Source organism: Dendropsophus ebraccatus, chromosome 9, assembly GCF_027789765.1.
Source record: "Dendropsophus ebraccatus isolate aDenEbr1 chromosome 9, aDenEbr1.pat, whole genome shotgun sequence".
NCBI classification, from domain to species: Eukaryota; Metazoa; Chordata; class Amphibia; order Anura; family Hylidae; genus Dendropsophus; species Dendropsophus ebraccatus.
The window spans coordinates 31,168,596-31,184,003 of NC_091462.1; the positions used below are offsets into that span (position 1 = coordinate 31,168,596).

Below are 15,408 nucleotides of genomic sequence, written 5' to 3' on the forward strand. Positions count from 1 at the left end.
AGTCTCCTCCAGTTGTGAGCTGCTGCTTTCTGCTGAAGGCACAAAAATCTGTGCATTCGCGTTTCTCTCAGTCTCCCCCTCCTCCCCCCTCCCTTCTTTGTAGTGCTGTGAGGGTTAATCTGAGGTCAAGTTGCTGATGAACTCACTGTGATTAACCCTCCCAGCATTACAGAGTTGCTACAAAGTTGCAGATAAGGACTTGTTTACATGAGCCGTCTCGGAAGGGAGGGGAGATGGAGAGAAAAGCTCACACACAGTTTTTTGTGTCTTCAGCAGAAAGCGGCAGCTCAGAACTGGGGGAAGGAGACTGAACAGATAATAACGTGTATGGAATTAACTGTTAATCTCATCATGGGCAGCAACATATCAAAAGTTATGTTTAAGTGGTATAACCCTTTAAGTATTTCAAATTGGGGCCAAAAATCAACAGCCTTTTAAGCAATGGAAATCTCTGAGCAGCGTGAATGGGATAGATCGGATCATGGTTTGTTTGGGTAATATGTATTTACGATTGACTAGATTATTACTATGACTGTCCACCGACCACATCAGCTTTTCTATATGGTTAATATACAGCAAAGCTTATAGACCTGTCAATAAAGTCACTTTATTGTGATGTCTTTGAGCACTACCTGTGTGATCTGACCGGTCTTAACTTTTCTATCTTGGTATTACAGTCTGTATTGCGTCAGCTGGATGATGAGAATAACATCTCAAGTCTTTTCTTGTTCAGGAGTTATCTTACCTACGGGCTGTTCTGGCCATGAAGAAGCAGAAGAAACAAGAAGAGGTTATCCATTTGTTAAATGACGTCCTAGACAATCACTTCTCCTCTCTACAAGGATTGCCTCTTGGTATCCAGTACTTTGAGTTGTTAAATCCAGATTTCTTGCTTGAAATTATTAGGGAATATTTAAGCTTTTGCCCGAACCAGGTAACTTGTGTCCATCATTGCCAAAGTTGCGTTTTCTGACCTCAAACCTGTAAACCAGGGATATGAAACCTTGGCTCTCCAGTTGTTGCAAAACTACAACTCCCATCATGCCTGAACAGCCAAAGCCATGTCCAGGCATGATGGGAGTTGTAGTTTTGCAACAGCTAAAGAGCCAAGGTTCCCTACCCCTGCTGTAAACAGTAGTAGGGGAAAAAGTGATTACCATTTGATGTCTTCTGTGCCTGCCATCACTCACTGCCTGTCCTTATTGGGCTTGTGCATTTATCATTGCATGACGTTATATGGCTGCATCTTCCTGTCCCCATAGGCTGCAATATTATAAGGGCCCTATTACACGGGACGATTATCGTGGAAAAAATTGTTATAACGTTCAAATTTAAACGATAATCGTTCTGTGTAATTGCAGGCAACGATCGGAAAATTGTTCGTGTGTCGTTGATTTAGATCTGAACCTAAAATTATCGCTAATCGTTTGCTGTAATTCCACATTCGTTTGCTCAAGTTCCGCATTCTTTCATTAATCGTTCAGTGTAATTGCACATTGTTCATTGCTTTGCTGGGATCAGAAGGAATAAACGATCATAGTAACGATCGTAACTAACGACTATCGTTCTGTGTAATATGGTGAAAGATTTCAGGTTAACGATAAACAATCTCGTTTGCGTTCGTTAAAAATCGCTCTGTGTAATAGGACCCTAAGTCTATAATTCTGTTTTTATAAAGGAAATTTGTTTAAACTCCTTTTATCTTTTCAGCCCCCCGCTGCTGGGCAGCCCGTATCCCCCTTGTTGAAGCATTGCACCTCCGTCCTAGAAACAGTAGTAAAGACCGCTCCGGGCCTTCAGCAAGCTGTGTTTCTGATTGCAAAGGTGAAATATTTATCAGGTACGGCAAAAACTTCACACAATTGCCAAAGTGAATTTCTCAGACATTGTTCAAAAGTAGATCCGAACCCGAACGTTCGGTATTTGATTAGCTGGGGCTGCTGAACTTGGATAAAGCTCTAAGGTTGTCTGGAAAACATGGATACAGCCAATGACTATATCCATGATTTCCACATAGCCAAGTTCAGCAGCCCCCACTAATCAAATGCCAAACGTTCAGGTTCGGATCGACTCGGACATGCTCGAGGTTCGCTCATCTCTATTCAAAAGGTAAATGTATTGGGGGAGATTTATCAAACATGGTGTAAAGTGAAATTGTCTCAGTTGCCCCTAGCAACCAATCAGATTCCACCTTTCATTTTCCAAAGAGTCTGTGAGGAATGAAAGGTGGATTCTGATTGGTTGCTAGGGGCAACTGAGCCAGTTTCACTTTACACCATGTTTGATAAATCTCCCTAATTATTCTTATTTGAGATGAGCAAACTTACAGTAAGTTTGGGTTTGCATTAACCCAAATTCCTAGTATTGGTGATTGAAGAAGATGGATGCAGTGCTAGGACTACCATAGGTTGCATCCATCTCCTCCTGCCACTGGGAGTCAAATACAAAGCGTTTGGGTTGTTGTAAATCTGAACTTACTGTAAGTTTGCTCATCTCTAGTCCTTATCATGCTCCACTATTCAGTTTTTTCTAAAAGGGGTTATCGGGAACAAAAGAGATATTCTCATCTGATAATGTTATACCCTATCTACACCAAAGGGAATAGGGTACTATTACATGGCCCGATGGGAGGCCCGATAATAACTGTAAACAAGTGCCAATCTGCTAGATTGGCGCTCGTTTTCTGGGCCTCTTACACAGCCCAATAATCGTTTAAAAAGGGCTGCATGGGCATTGTTACCGATGTCCTTGCAGCCCTTGCTTTAAACTGCAGACATTAGCTATCCATGGTCCAGGGCACCTCCTGCACTCTGCTTCTCCCCGGGTCCCGCGCGGCAGCTTTAGAGTGGCCTGTCCTAACTGACAGTCTGCTCAGCCAATCACTGGCCGCGGCGGACCCGGACAGTGATTGGTTGAGCGGCCTGTCAGCTAAGACAGGCCGCTCTGAAGCTGCAGTGCGCGGGACCCAGGGAGAAGCAGAGTGCAGGAGGAGCCCTGGACCATGGATAGGTAGTGTATGCACTTTGCAAATAGTCAGCCGCCGGCCGCACACTGCTATTACAACTAGCGATGCGCGGTCAGTGCCCGACAGTTATAGGTTCAAACCTATATCAACGATCGGCTGATCGTTGTGTTTATTACACGGAATGATAATCGGCCGGATAGGGTGGATTCAGCCGATTATCGTTCCGTGTAATAGTACCCTAAAAAACTGATCTGTGGGGGTCCCGGCCACAAGGACCTGTACCAATACCAAAAATGGGGACAGAATATTCCTTGGAATAAACAGTGCTTTACGTGTGCATGGCCCGCGCTCCATTCATTCTCTATGGGGTTCCCTGAACATTTGAGTTCAGCATCTTGCAGTTGAGCTGTATCAGTAGCTGACAGCCCCATAGGGAATGAATACTGCTCTGTGGTGTGTTCCATTCATTCGAAGTCTCAGTGGTTGGACCTCCACAGATACCCCTTTATGGCACCACAACTGATCAGCTGAATGCCCCCCTCATTATCTACCAGGCACAGCACTGTATATTTTATAGTGGCTGTATGTGGTACTGCAAGTCGGTCCTCTTCAGTTAAATCGAATGTACCATCAGGTACATCACTTTCAGATTTTTACGTCAATTGACCAGCGCGGGGATGCCAGTGTAGCGGTCCTTTTTTTGAACCGTGGCCTGGTTCCTGCCAACAGTGCCAATCTATTGCCAGGTGCTGGCCCGGCCTGGAGCACTGTAGGTGGGCCCGCTTGCCCCTAGTGTGACGTTCTGCCATCCCCTCTGACGCGGCTCCATAAGAATCAATGCAGCTGTGTCACAGACGGGGAGGGGTTTAGTGCTTCAAGCCATACCGGAACCCGAAAATAGACCAGCGTTGTGCACAGGAACGGGCCACGGCTCAACAAAAGGACCACAGCACCGGCATTATACTGATGCTTTAACTGTGGCTGAGCTACAGAAAGCTTAGGTGTCTGGCAAAGTTCCATACTATTTGGTACGGAACTTACGTTGGGCTGCAGGCCGAGGGAATCCTGGCTGGAGTGTATACACATAGTATACACTCTGGCCGGGATCCCTAGCGGCGCCGTAGAAAACTGACAATGTCAGTTTTCTGCGTCCGCTATTTAGTAAATAGCAGCCGCAGAAAACCATGTCATTGCACACAATGGAGCAAGCGGCTCCGGCTGCACGCTCCATAGTGTGCAGTGGGAAGTTCTGATGTGGGCGCGCACTGATGCACAAGCATCAGAACTCTGCGGCGTTAAGATCATCCGGCCAGTACTTCAGTAGCAGCCTGGATGATCTTTTCTGAGACCGGCCGTTCCGTGACCCAGCCGCTTCACGGAACGGCCGGTCTCATACAAAATGTGAACACAGCCTTAAAGTGTATGGAACTGTGTCTGGCATTAGAGGGGTATCCATGCTTATAAAAACATGGAAGCTTGTCCTCAGTTTGGGGGTGGGATTTTGCAGCTCTTTGTCATTAAAGTGAATGGAGCTGAATTGTAATACCATACACAACCTGAGGACAGGGGTGGTGCTTTTTTGTTTACAAGAAAGTAGCTGTGCCTTTTTTAATCCTGGATAATCCCTTTAATAGGGACATGGTACTCACTCAAGTTTTAGATCCCTTTTTAAACTCGTGTTAAAAAGTGGACTATCTTATTGGGCTAAGTCCATGACTTGTTGCATTGGTTCTCCTGCGTATATTATACCATGTCTGTTTCTTGGCTCTGTATAGATAGATAGGATATGGTCAGGACAGTGTCCGTTTCTCCTGGCCGTCTGCATCTCTAACATTATTATTTCTTTGTTTAGGTGACGTGGAAGCAGCTCAGAGCAGCCTCCAGCACTGTCTGGAACATAATCCGTCCTATGCAGATACACATCTTCTTATGGCTCAAGTCTACTTACACCAGGACAACCTAAAGCTATGCTCTCATTCTTTAGAGCTTTGTTTGAGTTACAGTTTTGAGGTGAGTTTTCAAAAAAAGGTAAAATTTAAAGTCATATATAGTTACTAAAAATCACCTTAAAGCGTCACTCTAATGCCCTTTTTGCATTCTGACTTCTCTACACAGATGTAATGGGTAAATTTAGCAGTTGTCATACCTTATTTTATATTATACATCATGGTGCTTGTTTAAGTAAAAAGTTATCTTTTATCAACTGCAGATTGTGCTAAGTGGGCGGGGCTTCATGGCAACAGCACCATTTAGCCCCGCCCATAGTACCACCAATGGTCCTGCCCCCCCCCATGACGTCATTGCTGCATAGGCCCCGCCCCCTTGTCGACCATTTGAACAGGCTGGCCTAAAGGTCTAGGTCGGCCCATACCAATTAGCGTCGAGAGGGTGGGGCCTATGTGGTGATGCTGTCACAGAGGAGTGCTGTGGGTGGGGCTAAGTGGTGACGTTGCCACGAAGCCACGCCCACTTAGCACAATCTGCAGTTGATAAAAGATGACTTTTTACTTGAACAAGCACCATGACGTATGATATAAAATAGGTTATGAAAACCACTAAATTTACTCTTTACACCTGTGTAGAGAAGTCAGAATGCAAAAAGGGGCTGACAGTGCCACTTTAAATGCTGTTCCCAGGAAAGTCATCGATCGCTTAGCCACACCTGACACCCCCCCACCAATCTGCTGTTTGGGTGAGCCACAGCACCAGAAGTAAACAATATATGGGAGCTCAGCTCTGTACATTGTAGTGATGGCAGCACTGGGTTACTACAACCCTGTTCTTATTGAAGTGAATGGGAGCTGTGTTGCAGTAAACCAGCACCACTAGTACAGTTTGCGGTGTTGCGGCCTCTGGCTCCCACACATTGTTTACTTCTGTTGCTGCTACTTGCTCCAACAGCTGGCCCTTCTGCAGACCCCCAGAAAACCTATTTAAAGGGGAACTATCAGCAGGTTAGACGAATATAGTGCTGGGGATGCCGAAGAGAAAGGTATGTGTCTTACCTTCCTCCTCGGCACTGGTCCCGCGCTGTTAGTCAGTGTAAACTCCGCTGTGGAATACCCTTAGGAGCACTCCCGCATCATCCGGCCCGCCCCCTCTATTAATTATCATTAAAAGGGGCAGGACGGATAACGCGGCGGTGCACTAAGGGTGCTCCAAAGTGGAATTTACCCCGATTAACAGCACAGTACTGTCGTCGAGTAGGAAGGTAACACGAATACCTTCCTCTTCAGCGTCCCCGGTGCTATAGGTGTCAATTCTAATGTATTCTTTAAAGGACAACTCCGACGAAATATTTTTTTTTAGCTTATTTAACACACATTACAAAGTTATATAACTTTGTAATGTGGTTAAATACCCGGTCTGGCCCCCTTCCCCCACTTTCGGACCCCCGACCCCCCCGCCCGGAAGTTAAGAATGTATACATTACCTATTACGGTCGTCACGGTCCTCTTCTCCCGGGCGGCATCTGGTGATGACGACGTCAGAGCCGGGGGGCGGTCCGGGTCTTCTTCCTCCTCGGCGTCTTCATAGAGAGTGAATGGGACGGAAAAGGCTGCTGGTGCACATGCGCACCAGCACCCTTTTCATTGGCTGGAGCGCATTACATGGCTTCCAGCCCTGATTGGCTGAGGTTGCTGGAAGCCATGTGATGCACTCCAGCCAATGAAAAGGCTGCCGGTGCGCAAGCGCACTGGCAGCCTTTTTCATCCCCAGGACCCGGAAGTCAGAGACATCGCTGGACGGCGGTGACGGTGAGACGGACGGCAGGCCAATGGAGTGGCGATCGTCACCGGAGGGATGGTGAGTATGGTGTCTGTGTGTCTGTGTTTTTTTTTTTTTTTTGGGGGGGGGGGTCCCGCCGGAGTTGTCCTTTAACTCCTTTTTAGTATGACTACTTATTACTTACAGCTAGTCACTTCTAAACGTTTGTGCTTATTCTAGATACGTGAATATCCATTGTACAATCTGCTCAAAGCTCAGACACAGAAACGAATGGGAGAAATTCAGGAGGCCATTAAGACGCTACAGATAGCAATGAGCTTACCTGGAATGAAAAAGGGAGGGTCCACTTCAAAAGCAAAAGGAAGGAAAATAGAAGTCAGTGCAAGTGACAGGGTGTCCATCTTCCTGGAACTCGTCGATTGTCATCGTATGAATGGAGAGCAGGTAATGGAGTGCTTACAGTTTATACATATCTCTTATCACAGATGAGACTGTCAGTAACTTGGCATTTTGGTTGAGAAGAAAATTCTTCAGGATGACCTCACAATCTATGGCTATGTTCATACAAAGTAAGAGACCGGCCGTTCTGTAACCTGGCCGAGTCAAGGAAAGCCTGGTCTCAGAAATGATCATCCCGGCCGGTACCGCAGTACCGACCGGATGATCTTTAGCGCCACAGAGTTCTGATGCGGGTGCATCCGTGTGCACTGACTTGTCAGTTGTTTGCGGCGCCGCTTGGGATCCCGGCCGGAGCATATACCATGTGTATACGCTCTGGCCGGGATCCCATAGAGCAGTGTTTCTCAACCTTTTCAGGCCAAGTACCCCCATGCGACAAGATGCTCCAGCCGAGTACCCCCAACGATGCCATCCATTAATAACATTGCCCAGGGTAGATTTACATGTACGTTTCACAGCAAAATCCACTGCGATACTCTGTACTGTTATGGCCTATGGCTCTGCATTCTCACAGAGGATTTTTAATCTGCTGCGAGAATGTAGCCGCTGCCTATTTACCTAATTAGCTGCCGGCCCTTAACAGATCATACTTACCTCCCTGTACTCCCACCTGCTTCTCTGGCTCCCAGCTCACTGACAGCCCACTCATCCAATCAGTGGCTACGGTGGGACTGTGCACTGATTGGCTGAGCAGGCCGTCAGTAAACCGGGTGCCAGAGAAGCAGGTGGGATATATCCCACAGAGATGGATATGTCCCCCTGGAGCCAGATACCTCCCCCCATGTAGTCAAGAGGCCTTCTTCTATGTAGCCAGATATCTCCCCCATGTAGTCAAGAGGCCTTCTTCTATGTAGCCAGATATCTCCCCTATGTAGCCAGATACCCCTTATATGTAGCAAGATATCCCCCCATGTAGCCAGATACCTCCTCCCCATGTAGTCAGATACCTCCCCCCCATGTAGTCAGATACCTCCCCCATGTAGCCAAATACTTCCTCCCATGTAGTCAGATACCTCCCTATGTAGCCAGATACCTCTGCAATGTAGTCAGATACCTCCCCCATGTAGCCAGATACCTCCCCCATGTAGCCAGATACCTCTCCCCCATGTAGCCAGATACCTCTCCCCCATGTAGCCAGATACCTCTCCCCCATGTAGCCAGATACCTCTCCCCCATGTAGCCAGATACCTCTCCCCCATGTAGCCAGATACCTCTCCCCCATGTAGCCAGATACCTCTCCCCCATGTAGCCAGATACCTCTCCCCCATGTAGCCAGATATCTCTCCCCCATGTAGCCAGATACCTCTCCCCCATGTAGCCAGATATCTCTCCCCCATGTAGCCAGATATCTCCCCCCATGTAGTCAGATACCTCCCCATGTAGTCAGATATCTCCCCATGTAGTCAGACACCTCCCCCATGTAGCCAGATACCTCCCCATGTAGTCAGATACCTCCCCATGTAGCCAGATACCTCCCCCATGTAGTCAAATATCTCCCCATGTAGTCAGATACCTCCCCCTATGTAGTCAGATACCTCCCCTATGTAGCCAGACATCTCCCCATGTAGTTAAGATACCTCCTTCTATAGCCAGATACCTCCCCATGTAGCCATATATCACTTTTCCTTTTCCTCTCCATCTGGCCCAGACCACCATGATGATTTCTTGCAGCTACAATTTACCTCTTGCCAGAGAACCTGCCAAACATCTTAGGCGTCACAGTTTTTTTTTAACTTCCCTCCCTTTTTCCTACCTATAGGCTCCCATACAGTAATAATTCCGCTGTTTGGTGTAATGCGCTGTAAAGTGAGTAGGTGTGTGGGTTATCCCTGTATTTAGGATCCCTCATTAAAAATAATATCCCCTTCCATGACCCTCCATATAGTAATAATGCCTCCTGCCCTGCCCCCATAGTAATGCCCACCATTCTACTCCCTCCCCCTCCTGCCCCAACAAACAAAAAAAATTCATACTCACGTTATCCGCCCATGGGGGGGAGGGGTCTTCCTCTCTTCTCCAGCCTCTGAGCCACAAGGAGATTAAGGGGAGAGTAAGGTCTCAGGGGGAAAAGAAGGAAAGAGGAGGATAGAGGAGGTGAAGGGGGAGTGGAAGAGAGAGGAGGTGAAATGGGAGAGGAAGAGAGAGGAGGCGAAGAAGGGAGAGGAAGAAATAGGAGGTGAAGAAGGGAGAGGAAGAGAGAGGAGGTGAAGGGGAAAGAGGAAGAGAGACGAGGTGAATGGGGGAGAAGAAGACAGGGGAGAGAGGAGGTGATGGGGAAGAGGAAGACAGGGGAGAGAGGAGGTAATGGGGGAGAGAGGAGGTGATGGGGGAGAGGAAGACAGGGGAGAGAGGAGGTGATGGGGGAGAGGAAGACAGGGGAGAGAGGAGGTGAAGAAGGGAGAGGAAGAGAGAGGAGGTGAAGGGGGGAGAGGAAGACAGGGGAGAGAGGAGGACAGAGAAGGAGAGCGGTGATGGGGGTGAGAGAAGGTGATGGGTGATGAGGGGTGAGAGGAGGTGGTGGGGGTAGGGAGGAGGTGGAGGGGGTACAGAGGAGATGATGGGGGTACAGAGGAGATGATGGGGGTACAGAGGAGATGATGGGGGTACAGAGGAGATGATGGGGGTACAGAGGAGATGATGGGGGTACAGAGGAGATGATGGGGGTACAGAGGTGATGATGGGGGTACAGAGGTAATGATGGGGGTAGAGAGGAAGTGGAGGGGGACAGAGGTGATGATGGGGGTAGAGAGGAGGTGGAGGGGGGGTAAGAGGTGATGATGGGGGTACAGAGGAGGTGGAGGGGGGAGAGAGGTGATGATGGGGGTAGAGAGGTGATGATGGGGGTAGAGAGGAGGTGGAGGGGGTACAGAGGTGATGATGAGGGTAGAGAGGAGGTGGAGGGGGGAGAGAGATGATGATGGGGGTAGAGAGGTGATGATGGGGTAGAGAGGTGATGATGGGGGTAGAGAGGTGATGATGGGGGTACAGAGGAGGTGGAGGGGGTAGAGAGGTGATGATGGGGGTAGAGAGGTGATGGGGGTAGAGAGGAGGTGGAGGGGGAGAGAGGTGATTATGGGGGTACAGAGGTGATGATGGGGTACATAGGTGATGATGGGGGTAGAGAGGTGATGATGGGGGTAGAGAGAAGATGGAGGGGGGAGAGAGGTGATGATGAGGGTAGAAAGGAGGTGGAGGGGGAGAGAGGTGATTATGGAGGGAAAAGAGGTGGAGGGGGGAGAGAGGTGATGATGGGGGTAGAGAGGTGATGATGGGGGGAGAGAGGTGATGATGGGGGTAGAAAGGAGGTGGAGGGGGGAGAGAGGTGATGATGGGGGTAGAAAGGAGGTGGAGGGGGGAGAGAGGTGATGATGTAGTGGTGCGCCGGGGGCTTCTGCTGCAGTGGATTGTGGACCGGGAGATGGGGCACCCCACTTCCACAGGCAGCAGCGTCAACCGTAGGACGATTGGGGCCCCATCTCCCGGTCTACAAACCACTGATTGACCGGAGAGAAGCAGCGTCAGCCGTAGGGGAGACCGGGGAGAAGCGGCGGCAGGTGGACATGGGGGGCGCCCCATATCCTGGTCCACAATCTACTGCAGGAGCCGCGGGCGGGGTAGCACCACTACCCCCTCGCAACTCACTGTCTCTGAGGCCCTGCTGGTCCGGCCGCCTGCGGGGACATCAGCCTGCCACCGCCGCATCTCCTCTCCTCTCCGCCGGGTCACCTCAGGCAGCCTGTTCGGGATTCGCCCCCAGGCTGCCGCATATCCTCCTGGAGCCCCCGGCTGGACGCTGCAACCCGATCCGGGAGCCGCGGGGAAAGAGCGTGAGGCTGCCGGATCGGGTTGCAGCGTCCAGCCGGGGGCTCCAGGAGGATATGCGGCAGCCTGGGGACGAATCCCGAACAGGCTGCCTGAGGTGACCTGGCGGAGAGGAGATGCGACGGCGGCAGGCTGATGTCCCCACAGGCGGCCGGACCAGCAGGGCCTCAGAGACAGTGAGTTGAGAGGCTGCTGGTTTGTATCCTCGGACTTCATCCTTCCCCCAGCAGCCTCACCATGTCCTGTACAGAAAGCTGGTGAGGCTGCTGGGGGAAGGATGTGAGAGCAGCGGCGGGGACAGGTGCCGGGACATTGCTGGGTGATAGCAGTGTCCCGGCACCCAAAATATTTTTTTCCCCCACCTCCCGGCGTACCCCTTCAGCCTGCGGCGCGTACCCCCTGGGGTACGCGTACCGCAGGTTGAGAAACACTGCCATAGAGGGCAAGGTAACGTATATTTTCGTAATAATCATGGCCGTTGTTGCAATGTGCAACAACGGCCGTAGTTTTACAAAAATATACGTAGTGTGAACATAGCCTTTGGCTACACATTATAGACATCAGTAATAATAAAAAACAATCACCAATATACAGTACAGTGCCAGTAGAGGGCTATGGTCACCTTTGCCCTAATTTTATTTTGTTGCTGATTTATTTCCTGGCTGCAAAACTAACTAAATGATCTTCATTAAAAATTTCCTAGCATTTAACCCTATACTCAGAGAAAGATAAGATAAATCTATTGGATGGAGCTTCTGCTCTCTTAAAGCTGTATTAGATGTCCCGACCTGCCCTGCAAGTGAGCACGCTTACCTACTGAACCTATTGGATGGCTCGCTAATTGTGCGGCCATGGCTACATGGACATCACCAGCGATGTTTGTGCAGCCCTTGTTTTAATCAGCCATCAGGTGCCCATCCCTTATTTCCAGAGAGATGTGCGACCAGCGGCTGATGATTTAAACGTTTGAAAGACTGCGATTATCTGATGAGCTAGCAGTAATAGCATCTGTCTAATCCATTGAAAACAAATATTGTGCAGTATTTCAAAGCCATGGTTCATGAGGCCTGAGGTTTCTAATGACATGATCTAGGTTCCCCACAGGGGCGTAGCTAGGATTCACAGGGCCTCGCCCCCCCTCTTCTCCTATGCACAACACAAAGCACTGCATATATATATTTATTTAGTCTGTGATGTGGCCAAAAAATAAAATCTCCTGTGGCCAGAGGCAGAATCCACAGAGCCACAAGAGTGATAGATGGTAGAGCAGGGAGCCAATTACCTTTTTTCCTGGGGCCCCCTTCTGCACGGGCCTCATAGCAGCTGCCTACCCTGCCTCTATGGTAGCTACGCCACTGGTTCCCCACAACCCTTTCACTTGTACAGTAGAGACGATAAACTGATCTCAGCATGCCTAAAAGGAATCTGTTTGCTATATATTATGCCCTGAGCTTCAGATAGCTGATAGGGACCTGTTATAGACAGTTATAAAATTATGCTTTCCTTCCAAGCACAAGAGTCATATAGATCGGGCTGAGCTGCAGCATGCACGTCTACTCCCTCCCCCCACCCCAACCTGTCCTGCATAATTGATGTACAAGGTTTGGCTTCTAGCAATAAACTAGATGCAGGGAGGAAGGTGGGGGTTCCCTTAAATGGAAAAATTGTAATAGAAATTGAGTTTACTACCACAGATGGGTCAGGAGAGGTGACAGGCCCCCAACAATTAAGAAATCACATATCAACCAATCTAATTTAGTTCCATCCGTTTCACTTTCAGAAATAGATTATTTTGTCAAGTATCTTGCTCTCCGCGAGTCTTGTGCTCACCATATCGCTCATGACAAATCTTTCCTTGTGTTATTTCCCTATGTACATGAACAGCACGAAGCTGCAAAAGTATTACAAGATGCTATCAACGAGTTCTCAGGAACGCCGGAGGAGCTGCGCCTCATGATAGCCAATGCCGAGCTGGCCCTGACTCATGGGGATGTGGAACAAGCCTTATCCATGCTCAGAAATGTTTCCCCAGAGCAACATTATTTTGTCCAGACCAAGGAGAAGATGGCGGACATTTACCTCCATCACAGGAAGGATAAGAAGCTCTACATCAGCTGCTATAGGTGGAGTGCATCTTGTCTCTATTACAGAGGATTCCCATAGATTAATATGTTTAAAGGGAACAATCAGTACGATGGACAGAGAGCAATGACTAAAAAAAAGAAAAAAAATTGTGACCGGGACACTTTAAAGTGACACTGTCACCCCCTTTTTGCATTCTGACTTCTTTGCACAGGTGTAAAGGGTATATGTTTTCACACCTTATTTTATATCATACGTCATGGTGCTTGTTCAAGTAAAAAGTGATCTTTTATCAACTGCAGATTGTGCTTTATGGGAGGGGCTTCACGGCAACAGCGCCACAGTTGACCCCGCCCCTCCATTATGCCATAGGCAAATAGGACCTGCCCCCTCACCGACCATTTGAACAGGCTGGCCTAAAGGTCTAGGCCCCACCCTCTCTAGGTCGGCCCAAACCAATGGGTGTCGAGGGGGTGGGGACTATGTGCCGATGATGTTACGGAGGGGCAAGGCCAACGGTGGCGATGTGGGTGGGGCTAAGTGGCACTGTTACGGTAAAGCCCCGCCTGCGTAGCACAATCTGCAGTTGATAGAAGGACACTTTTTACTTGAACAAGCAGCATGACGTATGATATAAAATATAGGTATGAAAACTGCTAAATTTACCCATTACACCTGTGTAGAGATGTCAGAATGCAAAAAGGCGGTGACAGTGTCACTTTAAGAATACTTTATATGGGCTTGTTTTTATTTTTTTTGCTTCTTTATTTTTTTCTGGTTGAAAGTGGTGGGATCTAACAAGGATCAGTCTTTCTTCTTGCAGCTCACAAGAGTCTCTTTTTTTCACTTCCCCACAGTATTGTGGGAGCCAGAGGACTGACAATAAATATAAACACCATAGACATAAAATTAATCTCTTTGAACATCTTTGCACTAAATTGTTGGACTTTTTTTTTTTTTTAATAGTTTGTCTCCTAAAGGTAAAATGAAGCAACTTCCTAAATAGTCTTCATTAAAACGTCTATTTTTGCTGTTACTTAGGCGGATCTGCAAATATGGAGTATTTGTAACCCATTATTTTTTTATGGGGCATTTCACACGTCCTGGATTTTTGCGGATCTACAATCCGCGATGTAAAAAATGCGGAAGAACGTGTCGTAGTACGGCTGCAGTTGCTTTCCGCAATTCTGTGATATCACCATTCAAGCTCCTGGCAGCCATTTTCAGCTAGTGACTCCCTGCCCAGATGACTAGTTGCCGCCCCCTCTCTGCCTCGTACCCTGCAGTAAAACACTTTTCCCACAGAATAAAGTTACACTGCTTGTATGTTAAGGGAGCAGTATTGTAGATCTGTAGGATGAAGCTGTGCGCCATATAAACACACTCTTGCTGATTGTTCCCTTTAATAAGGACCATCTTAACGTTTGATGTGTATACAGATACATTCTAGGTATATCCATATATAATATTTTTCTCTTTTAGAGATCTGGTAGAGAAGGTACCGAGCTCTCATACATACCTCCTGCTCGGAGATGCCTATATGAACATTCAGGAGGTAAGTTCCCTGTCTGGTGCAGGATTGTAGCATTATAATCGGTCCTGTGATGATGTAATAGAGATGAGTGACCCTTGAGCATGCCCGGGTTGGTTCTAACTCAAGCTTGTGGCATTTAATTACCAGTGACTGAAGAAGTTGGTTGCACTCCTAGGGAGTCCTGGAAAACATGGATACAGCTTATGTTTTTAATGTAACTATTGTGGCCCAAAAAAAACACCTTCCCACAGGTTTTTATTAATACTTTCATCTATCGGAGAAGCTGCCGTATGGGTTTGTTTCCAGCACTTATCACTGCTGGCCGGAGGGATCTTGTCGGCTGGTGGAGGAGCAGTAAAATGGTACAATATGCTTAGAATAATGTTCAGGGGAGGAGAGATAAATGCTGGAGCTGAGGGTCCTTTTACATGGTCCAATATGGGAGTATGGTTTATGTGGCCATTAACATTATCGGCCTCACATCTCCTTTTTACACACAGATGAGAGATGTGCGGCTGTTAACAATAGACTTCCTTAGTAACTCCAAAGGACGGTCTCCTACAGCAGGACAGGTAGATGATGAGAGAAGTGCTCAGCCATGTGCTTCTGTCTGCTGGTTCTAGTGATTGGTGTTCTGAACAGCCAGACCAGTCTGTAGAACATGTCAAAAGTCTTTTTTCATTATAAGTATTCTTTTACTGCTCAGATACTGTGGCCTACAGGATGGTCATACTTGGCATTGAATATACAGCTGCGATACCGTAAATGTGCAGCAGGTGTCGCTATGGAGTGAATGAATGCTACAGAGCATACTAAA

At 48.1% G+C, this 15,408-nt stretch overlaps 1 protein-coding gene across 2 annotated transcripts in view; it reads left to right on the top strand.

Annotated features, from left to right (window-relative positions):
• Positions 1-15,408, top strand: part of TTC21B (tetratricopeptide repeat domain 21B) — a 60,017-nt gene that overhangs the window by 17,443 nt on the left and 27,166 nt on the right. For both annotated transcript variants that reach the window (XM_069982870.1, XM_069982871.1), the window contains exons 11-16: positions 734-934; positions 1,711-1,840; positions 4,818-4,975; positions 6,914-7,138; positions 12,860-13,098; positions 14,540-14,612. In XM_069982870.1, coding sequence (XP_069838971.1) covers positions 734-934; positions 1,711-1,840; positions 4,818-4,975; positions 6,914-7,138; positions 12,860-13,098; positions 14,540-14,612 — 1,026 coding nt within the window. The remainder of the gene's footprint in view (positions 1-733; positions 935-1,710; positions 1,841-4,817; positions 4,976-6,913; positions 7,139-12,859; positions 13,099-14,539; positions 14,613-15,408) is intronic.